We start from the raw sequence: 21,096 nt of genomic DNA, 5'->3' as shown, positions 1-21,096 counted from the left end.
TTTTCCTTCATTTCAACTTTGGTGAATCTGACAATTATGTGTCTTGGAGTTGCTCTTCTCGAGGAGTATCTTTGCGGTGTTCTCTGTATTTCCTGAATTTGAATGTTGGCCTGCCCTACTAGGTTGGGGAAGTTCTCCTGGATGATATCCTGCAGAGTGTTTTCCAACTTGGTTCCATTTTCCCCCTCACTTTCAGGCACCCCAATCAGATGCAGATTTGGTCTTTTTACATAATCCCATATTTCTTGGAGGCTTTGTTCATTTCTTTTTACTCTTCTTTCTCTAGACTTCTCTTCTCGCTTCATTTCATTCATTTGATCTTCAATCACTGATACTCTTTCTTCCAGTTGATTGAGTTGGTTACTGAAGCTTGTGCATTTGTCACGTAGTTCTCGTGTCATGGTTTTCATCTCTATCAGTTCTTTCAAGGTCTTCTCTGCATTGATTATTCTAGTCATCCATTCATCCATTCTTTTTTCAAGGTTTTTAGTTTCTTTGCGCTGGTTACGCACTTCCTCCTTTAGCTCTGAGAAGTTTGATCGACTGAAGCCTTCTTCTCTCAACTCGTCGAAGTCATTCTCCATCCAGCTTTGTTCCATTGCTGGTGATGAGCTGCGTTCCTTTGGAGGGGGAGATGCACTGCCTTGCAGTTAGATCACATACTGCTGTGCTAGCAATGAGGGAGGCTCCGTGGGTGTGGGACCCTCTGGGCCAGGTGTGGGATATAATCTCCTGGTGTGCTGTTTTCTAAGACCCTTGGTAAAGCGCAGTATTAGGGTGGGAGTTATCCGATTTTCCAGGTGTTGCATGTCTCAGTTTCCCTTGGCTAGGAAAAGGAATTCCCTTCCCCCTTGCGTTTCCCAGGTGAGGCGATGCCTCGCCCTGCTTCAGCTCTCGCTGGTTGGGCTGCACCCGCTGACAGCACCGACTGTCTGACACGCCCCAGTGAGATGAATCCAGTACCTCGGTTGAAAATGCAGAAATAACCTGTCTTCTGTGTCGCTCATGCTGGGAGCTGGAGGCTGGAGCTGTTCCTATTCGGCCATCTTGGGTGCGCTCCTCTCTCTTTTTTTAAGAAGTATGTATGTATGTATGTATGTATGTATATATGTATGTATGTATTTATGTATTTTTGAGATGGAGTCTCATTCTGTTGCCCAGGCTGAAGTGTCGTGGTGTGATCTTGGTTCACGGCAACCTCCGCCTCCTGGGTTCAAGCAATTCGCCTGCCTCAGAATCCTGAGTAGCTGGGATTACAGGCACAGGCCACAGTGCCTGGCTAATTCTATATATTTTTAGTAGAGACAGGGTTTCACCATATTGGCCAGGCTGGTCTCGAACTCCTGACCTCAGTAGATCTGCCTGCCTTGGTCTCCCACAGTGCTGGGATTACAGTTATGAGACACGACACCCGACCACAGTCTCTTTTGTATGGCAGAGAAAAGAAGGCTTCTTGGAAGAGGAGGAGGTGATGCTTGAAAGGCTTTTCAGGAGTTCACAGCTGTCCGGGCAGCCATGGTTTGGCTTGACACAGACTGCTCTGCCTTAGTTTGTTACTCTCAAACTACTGCATATACTTTCATTAATGAGGGTAGTCTGTTTCTTTACCTACCTGTTGGCAAGGTACCAACTGGTTCAATTTTCTCTGTGGCACCAACCCTTCATCAACAAGCATCTATTGAGGCTCTCAGTATGCCAGGCACCATGCTATTGTTGTGCAGGTTATCTGTTAGTTTATTAGTTCCAAGCCAGAGCCTGTCTAAGGTAGGAAGTCTACATTATGGCAAATATGTATGAAATGTAGAATTAATACTTACAGGTATTCACATGCTATTGAGAAAGGCTATATAACACCTGATTCGAGAGGCCTGGCTTCAGGAATAGATGGGAATGAACTGTAATTAGCATATCAGTTGTTCGCCTTTCTAAAAGCTTAAAAGGTTAGTTCTTTTAAGCATGTTAAAGAAGCTTCTTGAGATTGGAATTATCATTCTTTTACTTAACACATCCTTTCTCTGAGTTAAGATGCCTACCAAGTGCCCAGTCTCATTATCCAGAGCATTTGTTAATTTAACAGTCTTGGCTGGGCATGGTGGCTCACGCCTGTAATCCCGGCACTTTGGGAGGCTGAAGCAGGTGGATCACCTGAGGTCAGGAGTTCGTGATCAGCCTGGCCAATGTGGTGAAACCCTGTCTCTACTAAAAATACAAAAATTAACTGGGCATGGTGGCGGGCGCCTGTAAACCCAGCTACTTGGGAGGCTGAGGCGAGAGAATCGCTTGAAAACGGAGGTGGAGGTTGCAGTGAGCCAAGATTGCGCCACTGCACTCTAGCCTGGGCAACAGAGTGAGACGTAGTGTCAAAAAGACAGCAGGATTGCTCAAGATCAGAAGTTCAAGGGTGCAGTGAGCTATGATTATACCACCGTACTCCAGCCTCGGCAACAGGGCAAGCCTCCACTTCTAAAAAATAAACAAACCTGGGTTCTGTGATATTATTTTAATTAAATGTTAAAAAGAAACTAATCTTGGCAAGCCTCAAGAACTAGTTTTTTTTTTTTTTTTTTTTTTTTTTTTTTTTTTTTTGAGATGGAGTTTCGCTCTTGCCTCCCAGGTTCAAGTGATTCACTTGCCTCAGTCTCCCGAGTAGCTGGGATTACATACAGGCAGGCACCACCACATCTGGCTAATTTTGTATTTTTAGTAGAGACAGGGTTTCTCCATGTTGGTCAAGGTGGTCTCGAACTCCCGACCTCAGGTGATCTGCCTACCTCGGCCTCCCAAAGTGTTGGGATTATAGATGTGAGCCATCGCACCCAGACCAAGAGCCAGAGTTAATAAACGTACAGTAGAAGTGGGGTGGGGGCAGGGGGAAGCTACCGACCACAAACGAGAAACTGCCTCACACTTAATTTTATAGCTTTGATTTAGTCTCTGGATCCCACATCCGAAGAGGGGTTAGGCAGCAAAACGTTTCCATATGGGGCTTGAGGACAGTGATTTTGGGATTCTGAGCTACTGAGCTCCTCTGAGACTATGAGGCACTGCTCACGTATAAGCACAAGGGGGCTTTGCTTGATGGTAATTTAGGTCAAGCTTCCTTGAATTTTGATGAGGCAGCTGGAGTTTCTTGAAAATATTCCTCAGCTAGATTCAGAATAATTCTTTCTCTTCTTCCCCTTTGTGGGTACTTTATCTCAAGTGTCTGTTTCTGTCTCACCGGAAGACTTAATTTAGGGGTCCTTCAGACCCCTAAATTCACAGTTGAGGAAATGACTTCTGCTGCAAATAGAGACCTCTACTTTATTTGTCATGGAGAACAAGGAACTCAAATGAGAGATCCAAGACATCCTTGTTTTCATGCAAATGGTTCTATCAGTTCAACAGAAGGAAATTTAAAAAAACATAGGGGCCAAAAAACAGAGAAGAATTATCTCTGCACAGAGAGCATCAGCTGATCTTTAACAATGTCTTCTAAGAGCGCCATTCTAAACATTATCAGTTTTCCAAATGTAAGCACATGTGAGCGGAGCTAGCTACGGGATATCGCACATTTCAAATCCCTTATAAAAGTCATGAGAAGGCTGTACTCCCTACGTCATAACAGCAGACAGGCCAAATCTCTGAATTTGATGTCCTGCTGTGAACAGCCATGAAGAACACTCTTGGTTTTTGTAGGGAGGATTTCTATTTTCAATTATGGGCTTTTTGTGGGGGAAGTGGGGAAAGTACTCTATCCTTAGATGACCACGGTTGCTGTGGCCAAGTCTGAAACACTTGTTTTAGCAGCTGGAACACTAAATAAATTTAGTCTTTGTCTTCTGGGTCTTTGGTAAAGAACTAGTTAGAATTTATTCAAGGCATGAGAGATATGCTTGGCACGAAGTCAGACAGTATATATTATGGGTTTCTGTGTCCCCCTCGAGATAAAATTACAGAAGGAAGTGGGGGGAAGTGAGGGGGTCTCTTGGTCCCCAGGACTCTGGTGTCATTTTCTTCTATAAACAATTTTCAGGACTCTCAATGACCTAGAGGCTCTCTGAACAGGCACAGGCTATGCCTGTCTAGACAGGTCCCCACTGCTATGTTGGTAACCACACTCAGGGGATATGAAATCTTTCAGTCACTTTTTTCATTATTGTATTTGGTCTGGAGGCTTCTCACAGTCCTCTGTAGGGTGCAGAAAGAGAATCTCTGCTCTATATCAGACTGCTACCCTGATGGGGAATGCCATTACCCACAGGGAAGCAGCAACACAGCATTCTTATACTACAGACCTGCAGCTTGATATGTGAGTGATTTAAACACATACATTTTAGTACAATGCATGGAATGGTAAGCAAACACTGGTGGGTTAGACCTTTGGCTTACATGCACTATTACTGTGTGGCCACTGGTTATCTTTGAGGATAGCTGTTCATGCCAAAGCGTTATTTTAACTTTTCTCCGTTACATTATGATCTATGAGGCCATTTGGGGTCTCTCTAAGAACACAGCTCCCATTTATAACACTATTTCAATAGAGAATAAGCTCTGAAAAAACACTGTTTTGAATAAAGCTCACATTTCCCAGAAAATAGCCCTAGTGTGATTCAAATAGGCATGGCATTGTGTAGCGAGAGGCCTTGAAACCTGTGGGAGCACGAGCTGAGCACACAGGGAGAACCCTGCATTTGGATTCACTGGCTAAGACCAAACTTGAAGCTATAGCTCTGGGTACCTCTCAATTATCCCTACTGGCTAGGACAACACTTTAATGTTAGCTTGAGGTGCCAGCCCTATGAGACATTTGACAACACACAGCACAACAACCCTCCTCTGAGTAGGATTCCTTGTCTGGGCGCAGTGGCTCATGCCTGTAATCCCAGCACCTTGGGGTGTCAAGGTGGGAGGATCAGTTGAGTACAGGAATTCAAGACCAGCCTGGGCAACACAGCAAGACCTCATCTCTACCAAAAAAAAAAAAAAAAAAAAAAAAAAAAAAAAAGCTGGGCATGGTGCCACGCACCTGTGATTCTAGCTATTTGGGAGGCTGAGGTGGGAGGATCAGGATCACTTGAGCCCCGGAGATGCAGGCGACTGAGCAAGACCTGTCTCAAGGGAAAAGAAATTCCTCTCCAAGTACTGTCTCTGGAAAAATGATCCTCATTAGAGAGTACAAGAAAATGGGCTTTCGTCACACAGAACCTGGGTTAGAATCCCCAGTAGCTGAGAACTATAGGTCAATTACTCAGTATCTCTGAACAAATCCCCTAATCTACATGATGCCAGTAATTACATAATAGTACCTACCTCATTTTGAGACCACTACATGAGAAGTACTAGGCGTAGAGCCTCTCATAGGCAAGTGCTCCATAACTATTAACTACCACTAGTATTACTAGCATCTTCAAAAGAGAGGCATTTTAACGCAGAGAAAAGTATCTTTCCAGAGAACTGAAATTCTACTCCACAATACAAAAAGTACAGGTTCTGGAGCCACGTGGACCTCGGATTGAATTTCAACTTTACCTCTTACTAGTGGTGTGACCTTGGGCAAGTCAGTGTACCTCACTAAGCCTTAGTTTCCTCTACTGTAAAATGGGCACAAAAGCACATACTTCACAGGGTTGTTGTGAGGTTAACACAAATAATGCACAAAGAGTGCCCACAGCACTGCCTGTCCTGCTCTTGGTGCCTGGCAAATGGCATGGTCCCTATTTCAAGCTGCTCCTGACAACACGATCCACGCCACTCAAATGTAACTTGTAATTCTTACCTCAAAGCTGGCTAGACTACCAGCTTTGAGAGTGGAGTCACAAGCCCTTGGAGGACGGAGTCACAAGCCCTTCTCAAAGCCCATACCTTTCCCGGCGTTTCTAGGAGGCAGAGGGGGAGCCTCCGTGGTTGGTGATGTGGGCGAGTCTGTGCTTGTGGAGACGAAGATCTGGCTGGTGAAGGCTCCGTAGGAGAGCCGCTGTTTGTCCCTTGGAGTGCTGAATCCTGGCAGTGCCGGCTTGTCCTGGGGGGAGATGCTGGAGGAGTGGCAGAAGCTCTGAGGTCTGGGGGAGCGCTCTTTCTTGATGGGGCTTGGCTGGCAGATGAAATAAGAAGGTGAAACAATAATCAAGGACCACCCTTCAGGTGTACAGAGGGCCTCTGCAGGGCAGGTGTAGGTGGGAATCTGGGTTCCTGTGGCTCTCTGAGCTTTATGAGGTCAGCCACAACGAGCCTCATGGTGGTGACACAGTACAAGGGGAGGATCTAGATACCACACTTTTACATCTTTCACCACTATGAATAATCACACTAGTACAACACTGGTTAGGATCAGCAGCAGTGTCAGAAGCACAGTAAGGTCACAGGTAGATTTAACCTTTAATTAGCAAACACCTTCAGAATGCAGGACTTTTTTTTTTTAGCAACATTTGAATAGTATTTCTTTTTTTTTTAGCAACATTTGAATAGTATTTCCATCTATTTCTAATTTGCTACATTACATTAAGTTTTCTTCTCTGCTCAATGCTTTAATGTTGAAGTTCTCATTCTTTGCCTCTTTTCTCATTTTATATCCTCCTGCAAAGTAAACAGATTCACACCCACTGCCCCCTACACAATAATGACTTACAGATCTGTAAATCCAACTCCAATGACTTGTGTTCCAAACCAATGGCTCATGAGGTGTCTCTGGTATTTGTGCTTGTGGTGATAGCATTAGGATCCATTCAACTGCCCAAGTTAGAAACCTCAGTGTCACCTGGAGTCCCTGGTTCCTGCATTCACCTTGGAAACACCCCTCGAAGCCACTCCTAGTGCAGGTGCTCACCAGCTCCCACTGCAGCGCTAGCCTCCAGAATGGCCTCTTCTCCAGTTTCCTTCCTCCAGTCCATTTTCCACACTGCAGCGAGAGCTGGTGGGAAACCTTGCTCTTTAGACAATAAACCTCTGTGGGCTTCTGACTGTTTGCACAAAAACCCAAAGGCCAAACTTGGCCCACAAAGTCATCCTGATCTGGTTTGCCTGACTCTACAAGTCAGGCTGCCTGCCTCTCCCCACCCAGCCAGGTGAATGCGTCTCACACAAAGTGCTTCTCTCCATTCCTCAGACATCCAGGCTCTACCACGACTCCTTCCCTTGGCACATGGTGTTCTGGAATGATGCATTCCACCCCACTTCTTTCCCAGGCAAGCTTCTACCTATCCTTAGAAACCGGTCTCCAATGTCCTTGAGAAGGTAGACTGAGGCGGCTGCTTGGTCCTCTGAATACCTCTCAGGAATTTTTCCAAACTCTTATAATCATTATCACATTGTATTATAATTTATTTCCTCTTAAAGTTGTTAAGGCTTTGAGGACCTCTTTGGCCATTCCTTACATCCTGCCTGGGATAGAGGCAAAGTTCAATACATAGGCAATCAATTAATGCATGAATGAACTTTCAGAGGTAGTTAACTGCCTATAAGGAAAACTCAGTGAGAACTGGGTTTAATCCTCCAAACTGTGTTTACTAGCTGGGAGACTTTAGACAAATTGCTAAATTCTCTTTGTAAGTTTTCTCTTCTGTAAAATGGGGATAACAATGTCCCTTATGTACTTTTTTTTTTTTTCTCTGAGACAGGGTCTTACTCAAACACCCACACCCAGGCTGGAGTGCAGTGGCACGATCTTGGCTCACCATAGCCTTGAGTTCCCAGGCTCAGGTGATTCTCCCACCTCTACCTCCCAAGCAGCTGGGACCACAGGTGCACAACACCACGGCCAGCTAATTTTTGTATTTTTTGTAGAGAGAGCGTTTCGCTATGTTGCCCAGGCTGGTCTCAAGCTTCTGGGCTCAAGCAATCCACCCGTCTCACCCTCCCAAAGTGCTGGGATTACAGGTGTGAGCCACTGCACCCAGTTATGGACTTTCAATAAAGACGATCTGAGATAACATAAGCACTTAAATCTGTCTAATCCATATTTAATGAACACAATTCCTTAATGATGGGCATACATTCTGAGAAATGTGTTAGGTGATTTCATTCTTATGCAAACATCATAGAGTATACTTACACAAACCTAGATGGGAGAGCCTACTACACACCTAGGCTATATGGTATAGCCTATTGCTCCCAGGCTACAAACCTGTACAGCATGTTACTGTACTAAACATTATAAACAACTGTAACACAATAGTAATTACTTGTGTATCTAAACATAGAAGAGGTAAAATAAAAATATGGTATATAAGATTAAAAAATGGTACATCTATGTAGGACACTTTCCATGAATGGAGCTTGAAGGACTGGAAGCTGCTCTGGGTGTGAGTGAAGGCCTAGGATATTATTGTACATTTTTATACAACTTAGTGCAGTAGGTTGGTTTATACCAACATCCCCACAACCATCTGAGGAATGCGTTGCACTACGGTATTATGGCATCTATGGCATCACTAAGTGATGGCTATTTTTCAGTTCCATTTTAATCTTATAGGGATTCCCATTGAGTACGCAGTGTGTTGTGAACCGAAACGTTATATGGTGCATGATTATGTTCAATAAATAACAACTGTTATTTACTTACTAATTACTTGTTTTGAAGGTTTTTTGTTTACTTTTTTTTTTTTTTTTTTTTTTTAAGATAAAGGGTCTTGCTCTGTCATTCAGGCCAGAATGCAATGATCATAGCTCATTGCAGCCTCAAACTCCTGGGCTCAAGCAATCCTCCTGCCTCAGCTTCTCCAGTAGCACCATCACGTTTTGTTGATTGATCCATTTGCTTTATAGAGACCATTTTGCTTAGGTTGGTCTTGAATTCCTGGCCTCAAGCAATAGTTCTGCCTTGGCCTCCCAAAGTGCTGGGATTATAGGCATAAACCACCATGCCCAGCCTCATGGTCAATTTTATGTGTCAACAGGCTACAGTGTCCTGGTGTTTGGTACAACACTAGTCTGGATGTTACTGTAAAGGAATTTTTTAGATGCAATTACCATTTAAATGAGAGATTTCAAGTCAAGGGAACTACCCTTCATGATGTGGGTGTGCCTCACCTAATCGGCCAAAGAAAGGCCTTAAGAGAAAAGACTGAGGTCCCCCAAAGAGGAAGAATGCTGCCTCCAGACTGTCTTTAGCCTGAAGACTGCAACATTAACTCCTGCTGGGATTTCCAGCCTGCTGGCCTGCCCTATGCATTTTGAATTTGACAGCACCTTCAATCATGTGAGACAATTCCTTAAAAAAAAAAATTCTCTCTTTCCCTATCCTGTTGGCTCTGTTTCTGGACAACCTTAACATAGCTGTTAAATGGTGCCCAATAAGGACTGAACAACAAAAATGGCCCTGGTACATCGGATCATAAAACCACAATCAATCAATCTCACCAAAAATGGATCTTGTCTACACAGAGTAGAAAAGTTGCGCTGGGCGCGGTGGCTCAAGCCTGTAATCCCAGCACTTCGGGAGGCCGAGACGGGTGGATCACGAGCTCAGGAGATCGAGACCATCCTGGCTAACACGGTGAAACCCCGTCTCTACTAAAAAAATACAAAAAAACTAGCTGGGCGATGTGGCAGGCGCCTGTAGTCCCAGTTACTCGGGAGGCTGAGGCAGGAGAATGGCGTAAACCCGGGAGGCGGAGCTTGCAGTGAGCTGAGATCCCGCCACTGCACTCCAGCCCGGGCTACAGAGCGAGACTCTGTCTCCAAAAAAAAAAGAAAAGTTGGGGTAAGTGTTAAGGAATTCGAGGACATAATTTACACTCACTTTGTCATCCAGATCATCATCGCTTTCATCCATCTCCTCCTGTCGAAGATTCCACTCATATTCTACATGGACATGTGGATTGAACTTTCCAGATTTAGCCTGGGAAAGCTGGAAGGAAGGAACAGCAAATGTGCACCATTTTAATTTAAATGCTGAAACATCCCAATATTACACAAACACTGAGCAAATCCCACCTTATTCCTAGTGTTCAATGAATCATCTGTAGGTGTACTACAGGCAACACTCTGATTAGACAAGCTGTACTGCTATGTGACAGGCTCAAGAAGAAATGCAAACAATTGGAGGCAGAGCCTTCTTTATTTTGATGACTTGTCTCCAAAATTAAAAGCTTTCTTCTTATTAAATGGGCTTCAAACTTGCAAACTCCTGGCTGAACGGCAAAATGAGTCTTTGAAGTTTAAGAGGTAGGCTTTTAAGGTCCCAGTCCAATCTGTGGCTCCATTTTCTCATTCATAAAATGGGAGCAGGGATAATTGTCTCAAAGGATTCTTTAAGAATAAAAAGGCCCAACTGGTGAGCCTGGAACCTGGCACTTAGCAGAAACTCAAGAGAATCACACTAATGTGAAGGCCCTGACTTGCTAACCAAGAACTAGTGGGGTCAAAAAAGGTGAGTGTGCACAGGAAGGGGAGGGGCTGGGAGAACAGTGTGTTAACATTTTGAAGACCACTGCACTCTGAGCTTTACTTGCCCAATTTTTGGAGCAGCTTCTCAAGTAATTCTTTACTGTTAAGCTGCAGAGAAAGTCTTACGGTCTGGGAAATAAAAAGCATGACCTCAATCCACAAGCTGATCTGGTAATAATACTTCTGTAATGCCTTTCATCTCCTTTAACTGTATTCCAAAAACATGTGGATGACAAATTGATCAATTTACCACTTTTTCTAATGTAGCACATTGCTTATCTGATTTTCTTTAGCCAATGTTAAAAAAAGAATCTGCATTTTAAATATTCAATTCTAGCTTCTCAGAATGACACTTTTAAGGCACCCAAAGTCTAATAAATCTCCCACATCCATTTTTGCTTACCAGATCTTCACACTGGGTAGCTTTTAGTCTCTTTGCTATGTCTAGGGCAGTTTCTCCAGCCTGGTTAACTGAAACAGGGAAAAAATTAATTTGCATAATTATCTAGGAAACACCTTAAGAAGGCAAGGAACAATAATCAAATTACAATGTAACATGCAACACATGCTTTTAATACAGTCATGAAGACACTGGGACACACTCTTACCTATATCCACAGTGGGCTTGCTCCTGAGCAAAAGCTTCAAACACTCAGGTTTACTGTACATACTACAGTAGTGTAGAACTGTATTTCCCAGGGCCGTCTGCTTATCCAGGTTCCCACTGAAAAATTAGATGATTATTAGAAAAAAATGACTTACTCTATAACTTACAACTATGGATTAGCCACTTATTTTTGTGCTGACAACTGAGTCAAATTTGAGACCTAATTATTATAATAGAGAAAATTATGATGTTTCTAACCTAGATTTATAAGCAATACAGTGATAACAGCCAGCATTTATTCAGAGTGCCAAGTACTATGGGACAGGCACTGTTTCTTAACGTTTACATGTATTAGTTCACTGAATCTTTACAACCATCTGATGGGGTAAGTACTAATAATAACCTATTTTACAGATAGAAAAACCTGAAGTGCAGAGAGACTGAAGTGCTTGCTTTCAAGATTTTTAAGATAGGGATGGTGAAGCAGGGATATCTGAACACAGGTAATCTGTCTCTGGAGCCAATGCTTTGAGCCACTATGCTATATTGTCTCTGAGGAAGAAACCTGGACTTTTATACAATTTGGCTTGTGTCTATGTACCACTCTTCCTATATGGGTTCAAATCCCCTCACTATTTTGATCATCTTCTTTGGATGAGCTCTAGTTCCTTCTCATAATCTGTTGCTTACAGAACAGATAAAGAATAAAGAATCCAGCAAGTCCAAACTTCCTATGTTCACTCTTATACTCCCATCAGTATATCCCAAACTTGAATGAGCTATTGATCCAGCCACACACATTGCTGCTGTCTTAATGAATTTATGAACAATGAAAACTTACAAATCTGGTTGACCTGTGCTGTTAAGTTTTCTCTTTTTTAACCTCTCCTAATGGTTAGGAAACGTGTCCAATCTGTGCAGCAGATTTTTGAATACAGACATAATTTTACATTTATAAAGGCCAAGGGATGGCAAACTATAGCCTGTAGGCCATATCTGGTGCACTGTCTGTTTTTACAAATAAAGTAATAAAGTTTTATTGGAATACAACCACACTTGCTTGTTTACACACTGTCTATGGCTGCTTTCACACTACCATCGCAGAAGTGAATAGCTCTGACAGAGAGACTTCATGCCTGCAAAGCCAAAAGTAATTTTTATATCTAGCGCGATACAGAGAAAGCTTGTCAATTCCTGATCTAGGCCACTGATAGGACTGGTTTGTGTTAATTTATAAGGCGAATTCAAGTAATTCAACAGAGTAAACAAAAATGATACCAGTTTTGTACAAGGAAGTCAACCAAATGGAGAGATGTCTGGTCTGCAGTTCGGACGGCAAGGTGAAGGGCTGTCTCCCCAAGCTCCTAAAAAGGGAAAGAAAAATACAAGTAAGTCGATAATATGCTCTGCCAAGGGAGGCTTCATATATATCAGTTGCCCCCCAAGTAATTATAAGGAGCACACCTTTTCACTCTCATATTCTCTTGATTTAGACATGGCCACCCAATGTATAAGGGTCTCATTATATGGTATAATGTTAAAATAAGTCACCTTTTAAACTGATTTTCCGCACTACTTTTTATTCTATGATTTTAGTGAGGCCTTACCTGCCCAGGTTCCAGCAGTGGTTCCATTAGCTCTACCCCCTCTGCATAGACTTGAATTAGTGCAAGTAAATCCCTGGATTTGATGGCCTCAAGCAATTCATTTAGTTTAGCTGATGAAGTTGAACAGGTCTTCCTTGAAAATCTATGATCTACATACTTTGCAGTGATATATTCTTTTCGTACAGTCCTAAAACAGAACAAAATAAAGAATTTTTATTTTCCAAGTGCTAAGAAAGGTTTACATTTTTCTGACAAACATTCTCTTTGATAAGTTAGTTTAATTAAGATACGCTTCTTTTCACCATTCAAGTAAACCATGTTTTAGACCAAATTACTCCAATAGCGACAGAATAAAGAAAATAATATATATTTACTAATATATACAGGTAATAGATACAGTTACAAAGTAAACGGGCACATAAATCACAGATTTCTTTTTCACCTTGACCAACAGCATGAGAAATCAACTATTTATAAATACTTCAAACTCTGATATACAGCATATGAAGAAATTAAAAATAGTAAGAAGTTAAACATTCTGAAAGACCAATTAAAAGTTTTCAGAGCTTCATGGAAAGGATTTTGTCGTCTGGTATAACTCCCTTTTATTTTATAAAATTTTTAAAAGGATGGGGTCTTGCTCTGTTGCCCAGTCTGGTCTTGAACTCCTGAGCTCAAGCAATCCTCCTGCATTGGCCTCCCAAAGTGTTGGGATTACAGGCGTGAGCCACTGCACCCGGCCATAACTCTCTATTTTATAGGTGAGGAAACTAAGGCTCAGAAAAGCTGTCACTAAAGCAACTCCCCCAGGTCAGGCATTGAGCTCCAAAGGGGTGAAGATGAGCTGTCTTTCCTGCATAGGTTTCAGTATGGGAGCAGGAGACCTCGTGGATAACATGCCCAAAGTCTGAAGGGGTGTGGTACTTTTTCCTTCTCTTGAGAATCGCCTTCCTTACTTCAGTTCAAGTGTTTCTGGTGGGACTGAGCTCACCTCCCAGCCACAGGGTTGAGTATATGACCTAAGTGGTCCAATGGTCGCCTTGGCCACCTCTGGTGAAAGACTAAAATGGAAGTCAGTTCAGAGGAAAGGAGAGGTAAGAGTCAGGGAAACAGAGCTAGCGTCCATGTGATGCTGTTAAGCCTGGATCCAGCTGCACCTGAATCCACCCCTTGAATTTCCCAGTTATATGAGCTAATTAATAAAGACAGTAAATGAACTTTGGATTAAATCTTAGTTCTACAGCATCCCAGCTGTGTGACCATGGGAAACTGCTTAATCGTCATGAGCTTGAGTTTTTTTTAAATCTGAAAATGGGGATAAGACATTGGTATATTTTGAATTAAAGGATGTACAGTGCCTAAGAAGTGTTTTCTTCCTTCTGAGAGGGCTCTAACACAAAGGACATAAACTTTCTTGCTCAAAAATATGCATTCCACCTGTGGAAGCTGCCGCTGTTTCCAACACCCCACAGTCAGGCAACACAGTTTAACACTGTGTTGTTTTCATTCTGGGTTGGCAGTAAAACAGTTGAGCTGGTTGATGATGGCACACAGCCTCTGGTCTTTTCTCAACCCTGTGCAGTTGAGAAAAGATCAACAGATTCTACTAAGTAACCAAGATCTTATGCTCATGGGTGTCCTTTATGCTTAGGTCAAAGTCCTTTTAGGATGGCAAGAGCCTGATGAATTAGAGGACTTCCAGTAATCAAAAGAATGGCCCAAGCCTGGCTTCTGAGGCCTCTGCTGCATGTGTCTTATATAAAGTATGAAAGGCAGCTACTGTGTTGATGGATGGAGCAGCAGTCTTAAAAATTAAATGGCTCTTGATTCAAGTCTGAGACCACATGCTAACTATGTGACCCTGGGTAAATCAAGTTCTCACTGAGTCTCAGTTTCCTTACCTGTGAAATATTAGTAATCACAGCTGCCTTCCAAGGAAGCAAGATTATGGGTAAGGAACAAAGAGTGATGCACGTGTTAGGGGTTCATTTCAAAGCTTCCTCCCCAATTATTGTCTGGGAAGGCAGAACTAGGCTTAAAGATGCAAAGTTGCGGGGAGGTAGATCTTAGATTACTGTTGCTACGCATTCATCTGCATTTCAGGAATGTCTGCAGGTGGCTTACTGTCACTGGAAATATCACGCAGATGCCCACACAATTATTGGAAGAAATGATGCAGAGGGTGCTCAGGTATCACACAATCACCTTGAAAATCACCTCTACCCTTAGGTCGCTAATTCTGTGGCCATAGGAAGTATCTGGCCTCTTACTAGGCACAATGCCTTCAACTTTTTATGGGCACTGAGCCCATGGTCCCCTGCAATTTAAGGTTTTCTGACACTGAAGTAATAGGGACAGTGGAAAATAGATTTGTCTGGAAATCTGGACACTAGAATTCTAGTTCTATGGCTGATAAAGACAACTTTTCTCCTCTGTCCCCTTAAACCCAGTCCTCTCCTTATCTACTCTGTTTTCGTTAATGCTACTACCTATTTACCTAGATGTAAAACCTTGGGTGTCATCTTGACAGCGTCTTTAACATCTCATATTAAAACTGTTGGCTCTCCCTCAAAATATATTGGAAAGTCAACCACATTTCATTACCTTCATTGCTACCACCTTTGTCTAGTTTACCTTCAGTGCTCAGTGGATCTAGTCTAACAGCTTCTTCCCTGTCTGTTTCCATAGGCACCCAGGCCCCGTCACATTCCCCACAAGTCTGTCCTTCATACATCAGCTACAGCTGGGTTTCTCATTCTCAGCCCTACTGACATTTGGGGCTGGGTAATACTTTTCTCTTGACAGCTGTCCTATGCATTGTAGGACGTTTAGCACCATCCTGGACCTCTACCCACCAGATGCCTGTAGCACCTGTCCAAGTCATGACAACTAGACTATCTCCAGACATTGCCAAGTATCCTCTGGGGGCAAAGTCACCCTTGGTTGAGAACCAATATCACATCATCAGTTTAAGAGGCCGGGCACGCTGGCTCATGCCTGTAATCCCAGCACACTGGGAGGCCAAGGCAGGCGAATCACCTGAGGTCGAGAGTTCGAGACCAGCCTGACCAACATGAAGCAACCCCTTCTCTACTAAAAATACAGAAAACTAGTCGGGTATAGTGGCGCATGCCTGTAATCCCAGCTACTAGGGAAGCTGAGACAAGAGAATCGCTTGAACCCGGTAAGTGGAGGTTGCAGTGAGCCAAGATCATGTTATTGCACTCCAGCTTGGGCAATGAGAGTGAAACTCCATCCCCCACCCCCCAAAAAAAGATAATTTAGAAAACAACTCAGATCATGCCACTCCTGTTTAAAACCTCTCAATTACACAATCAAATCCCCAGGCAGTCCATGTCCTACATGATCTGGCCCCATCTCCATCTAGCCCAGCATTCCCCCCCAATCTCCCTCTTGCTCAGTTCTCTCCCTCCACATCTTCCTTCTGCCCCTTGGGGCACCCACAATGACTGTTTCAGCTGCCTGGCTGCTTCCCCTAGGGAGGGGGCCTTCATGCCCCTCAGCTCTGCACTTTCCCCATCTTCAACCTGATAAAAATACCCCCTTCCCCTTCCCCACACACTTCAACACCTCCTCTTGTTGTACTTTCTTCATAACACCTAATACAATGTGTAATTGTATTACCGACTTTTTAATTCCCTGTGTTATTCTCTCCTCAGAATGTAAGCAGGACAGAAACTCTGTCTTGTTTGCTATTGTATCTTCAGCACCTACAAGAGTGCCTGAAGCAGGGAAGCTGCCTCATAAGGATTTGATCAAAGACTAAATGAGTGATCAAACTGCATGTTACAAGAGGTTCACTTTATGCCTCTGGGTCACTGGCCAAACAAGGAAGTAATAATAGTAGTAGTAGTAAATACTTATACAGCACTTACTACAGACCAATAATAATAATAATAATAATAGATACTTATACAGCACTAACTGTAGACCAAACGCTGCTCCAAGCACTTTTTATTCAAGCCCTTTAATTGTCACCACAACCCTATGAGGTAGATATATGTTCTGGATGAGGAAACTAAGGCACAGACAAAGTTACTTGTCCAAGGTCACTTAGTTTAGGAAAAGGCAGAGCTATGATATGAAATCCAGCAGTCTGGCTCCAAAATCTGTGACCTTAACCACAACATTAGTGATACTGGAGAACCACAGACATTTTGAAGGCGAAAGCCTAACAGAGGCCAAATGACTAAACGAGGCGCAAAGCTGACCAGGCGATGCTGATGCTGCTTCGCACGTGAGAAACAGGACATAAAAATCCATGCTGTTACGACATTCATCTGGTAGCAGTGCCTTCAAGGTTTGGGTCATGCAAACATTTCAAAAATGCTGGTGTGGGCGACTGCACTGTGTATGTGCTTGAGCACTTGCTGTTATCAAGTTGGTAAAGTAAAACTTAGGTCTTATTTGTTCATGGTAGTTTTACAATCAAATGAACTTTTGAAAAGCTTTTCAGTGTAATTTGTGCTTTTTTGTTTTTTTTCCATCTCATAGTGTTCTGTTGTGTGACTCTGCCATAGACTATTTCATCACATGCCTACAGACGTTCTTTTGTTCCTAATCTCTTTGTATTATGGAATAGGAATAAATTCCCAGGAGTGGGACTGCCGAGTCAAAGGGTTAAGTACATTTATAATTTTGGTAAATATGGTTAATTTGTTTTTCATAGTGTACCGTTTTGTACTCCTACTGGCAATATTATGAGATAGAATGTCAGTTTCCCCAGTCTTGCTGAGTGGGTTTTTAAGCATTTGGATTTTGCCAGGCTAACAGGAATTTCCCATTGTCTTTGAATATCTCTTACTTATCACAATATGCCATGTTTTTGAGAGAACTGCCCCCATGACGATCTGTGCTTCACAGAACAGGTACTCAGCTGCAGCTACCTAGGGGAAGGTGAGGGTGAAAAGAATCTGTGCATCCTAGAAATACATTTCTAAATACTTTTCTCTGCTCTGCTTTCCCCTGACAGTGGGGTTTGCTCTGAAAACAAACAAACAAAACTGTAAAAAACTAAAGACTTCTTTTTTTTTTTTTTGAGATGGAGTCTCCCACTGTTGCCCAGGCTGGAGTGCAGCGGTGCAATCTCGGCTCACTGCAAGTTCTGCCTCCCGGGTTCATGCCATTCTCCTGCCTCAGCCTCCAGAGTAGCTGGGACTGTAAGTGCCTGCCACCACGCCAGGCTAATTTTTTTTTCAAAATTTTTAATAGAGACGGGTTTCACCGTGTTAGCCAGGATGGTCTTGATCTCCTGACCTCGTGATCCATCCACCTCGACCTCCCAAAGTGGTTGGATTACAGGCATGAGCCACCGCGCCCAGCCAAAAAAAAAAAAAAAAAACTAAAAGTTTTTTGGGAAAACAATTATAGAATGGTAAAAAAAAAAAAGTTCAATATATCACAAATACTTACATATCACTTGAAGGGGTGGGTTTTGGTGAGGGGCTGGGTAAATTTGCTTCCATAATATCATTAAAACTATTGTTTCCTACATTCTTGGCCAGCTGTAACAGAAAAAAAAAAAGAACAAAACCACAATATAGCAAACTCTTTGCTACTAATTAAGTCTCCTATTATTTGCTTTTGAGATTTATGAATATGTATTTTCCCTCATTTGACTCAGGATACAAACCACCATCCATGTGGTCAACAAATATTTACTGAGCATCTACCACGTGCCAAACACCAAACTAAGTGCTGGAAATGCAGAAATGGGTAAACTACGTTTCCTTTCCACAGGTGCTCAGAGTCTAGTGGGGCCATTGACAAGGAAATCAATCATGTCTACAAATATGTGATAAACGCTAGAACAGAATCTGGTCCTACACACATACAAACTATCTGAGATTACAGAGAGCAGGCTCCATTTGTGAATCCAGGCTAAACTTTTAATGAACAGCAATAGCTTTTCAACCACCATCATGTTTTCTTTTTATATTGAACAAATTTACTCCCAGGACAGAAAAGGACACAGGATTGATTACTTTATATTTGGGTACAGATTAAGATGCTGCAGGCAGCAGAGGACCCAGGAAGCATTTTGCTTCTGGGTTCAAGAGCATTCTAAGAAAATTTCTTCTGAAGGGCCTCTAATCATTTTATGTAATTTTGGGATGCAAAGTTTAAGAAACATACACGCAACCACGTCTTTGAGGGAAAAAATCTTGGGTTTATTGCATGGCAAACATTTAGGATTTGGACTTTCCTCTTTCTTGTCATCAAATTGGGTTTCATTAATACAGGTCAAGGAGATGAGGGACATCATTTGTGCACTAAAGAAGAATGTGTTACAGGTATTAAGTCTGTGTCTTTTCTCTATAATCCTGAAGTGAACTAGGGAGCCAAGTATCAGCATGGTAACTTCCTACTTTCTAAATTAGAAGGAATGTTTTGTATTGTGCATAGAACACAAGACAGATCACGATTGCTTAGTGAATGCTCAGATGGCCAGGGCTGCTGGCTGGGTCACTAACTGCCCTTTTTGGTCAAGGCTACTGATAAGTTAGACATTCAGCTTTTTTTTGAGCCCAGGTTCACTCAGGTTCTGCTCAAGGGTGAGCCTCCTGTCTGAGAAGTCATATTTTATTTTAAAAATTTCACTCTTAGTACAAAGACTATTTCACAGTGCACCAGTGTTAAAATTATGCAAGACAGGACATTTGTCCAGTAGGCATCCTACTTGGGGGATGCCAAATAGGGCTCCCCTTCAGTATTTTGGTATATCTCAGGGAGCAATTTGGACCTGATGACAACTCCAAATCTGGGTGACTCATGATGGGAAGGGCAGAGGGTAAAGGAAAACAAGTTTAGGTGTACATAACCCCTTTTTTGGATTAAGAAGCTAAGCACCACAACTTCACACAATTTCTTCCCTTACTACTTAAAGAATTTACGGGCTAGAGAGTAGCCAGTTTTATGACAATAGTTAACAAGCCACTCATAATTCATGTGTACTTTTACTAACTTAGAAATAATAAAAATAAAATTGAGATAAACTCTTTAGTCATTATTTACAACAGAAGGCATGAGGTAATGTGACCATTTCAGTTTAACTGCTATTTCTGCGAGTTATATGAAAACTAATTCAAAAAGAAAAAAGTAGTTTTGAAGAAGCCCATCCCAAAAGAAAAGAGCCAATTTCACTGAGCTACTTATAGACATGTATGGTTCATCCTTTCTTCAAACAGGAAATAGAAACAGTCAACATTACACACCACAAAAGTTACTTTTTAAACATCTATGCAAACTCACAAAATTCAGGAATTATAATTCTTTGTACTTGGCAGACATATAAAAAAAATCCAAAATAATATATTAAAATTACTCATGACAATAATATCATTCTTCCCAAGTACAGGTCACTACTTACCAAGAGTTCAGAAGTTCCTAATTTGTCTAGTTCCAAAGACTGAATGCGAGAAATATGAACCCCCATTTCCCTATGGATGCCAGAACATTCTATACAGGTCAAAATACCCAAGTTGGTTGAAAGCCAGGTGGGTTCTGTGGAAAGAATTTTGAAGACAATGAAACTAAAAGACATCTAATTTTAGTGTGCCAACCACAGAGGAAGCTAAAACAATAGTAGTACAAATTGTTAAGAACGATGAAAGAAAGACTTAAATAGAAGAAACGGACTCTTGAGGTTTAGCCTAGGGGCTACAATAAAAGTTTCCCTTTGATACTGAATTGAAAACAAAATTAAGCACTTTATCCTTGTGAAAATGTGAGAAAGGCTTTTCTTAAGAGATCCTATGCAACACCTTCAGGTCTGTGAGAGATGTTCCCTCACTGCCACTATCACCTCTGACAGTGATGGATTGAAGGTCTATTAAGTACTGCTCACAGGGGAATGGATTCTATAGCCATCATTAACCTCCAAGTTGCAACTAAGGTTAATCCAACAGGTTTTGGTCACCGCCTCCCCATGAGCACCTCTTAGTAATAAGACAGCTGTAAATATTGAATGCCAAATGTTTCTTTCAGTGACCTAAGGCCTTTTTTCCTACAACCTCCAATGGCCCTAGAACAGTGGGAACTATTACTTCTATGTTAGCCAAATCTTCAGGTGTCTCTCTCTGGGTCAAGCGTCTTCCTGATTGGTCAATGCCTGAGATTTTACTACCTGCCTGCCATTTCTTGACAATATGTGTGTCACTATCACACATGTACACAATAATGGCGAAAATCTGAGACTTCTCTCAGAGGTGCTTATGGCTTCTTGTTTAGAAAGTCCAGTTTCACAAGTAAAACAGTAAAAAAAGTATATCATAGTGCTTAAGAATACCAGGTTTGCATCCTTGTTCTGACTCCTACTAGCTGTGTGACCTTATGCAAGTCATTCAACCTCTTTGAGTACCAGTTTCCTCATCTGTAAAATGGGAACATTGGCATCTTGCTCACAGGGGTTCTGCAAGGATTCACTGAGATAAGCAAAACACCTAGCACGATTCTCAGTACAGTGGGAATACTCAATGCTAGCTGTTGCCAATACAT

General features: G+C 42.2%; 1 protein-coding gene across 1 annotated transcript in view; it reads right to left on the bottom strand.

Moving 5' to 3' along the window:
* Positions 1–21,096, bottom strand: part of ASAP1 (ArfGAP with SH3 domain, ankyrin repeat and PH domain 1) — a 399,491-nt gene that overhangs the window by 59,107 nt on the left and 319,288 nt on the right. Inside the window, 8 exon segments of the mRNA XM_017870527.1 lie at positions 5,845–6,073; positions 9,719–9,826; positions 10,769–10,836; positions 10,974–11,089; positions 12,251–12,336; positions 12,580–12,766; positions 18,013–18,104; positions 19,970–20,103. Of these exon segments, the coding sequence (XP_017726016.1) occupies positions 5,845–6,073; positions 9,719–9,826; positions 10,769–10,836; positions 10,974–11,089; positions 12,251–12,336; positions 12,580–12,766; positions 18,013–18,104; positions 19,970–20,103 (1,020 nt within the window).

The sequence above is a fragment of the Rhinopithecus bieti genome, unplaced genomic scaffold, assembly GCF_001698545.2.
Source record: "Rhinopithecus bieti isolate Rb0 unplaced genomic scaffold, ASM169854v2 scaffold_54, whole genome shotgun sequence".
NCBI lineage: Eukaryota > Metazoa > Chordata > Mammalia > Primates > Cercopithecidae > Rhinopithecus > Rhinopithecus bieti.
Note: the sequence above shows the minus strand (reverse complement) of the source record. Positions and strands in the feature narration are given on the sequence as shown.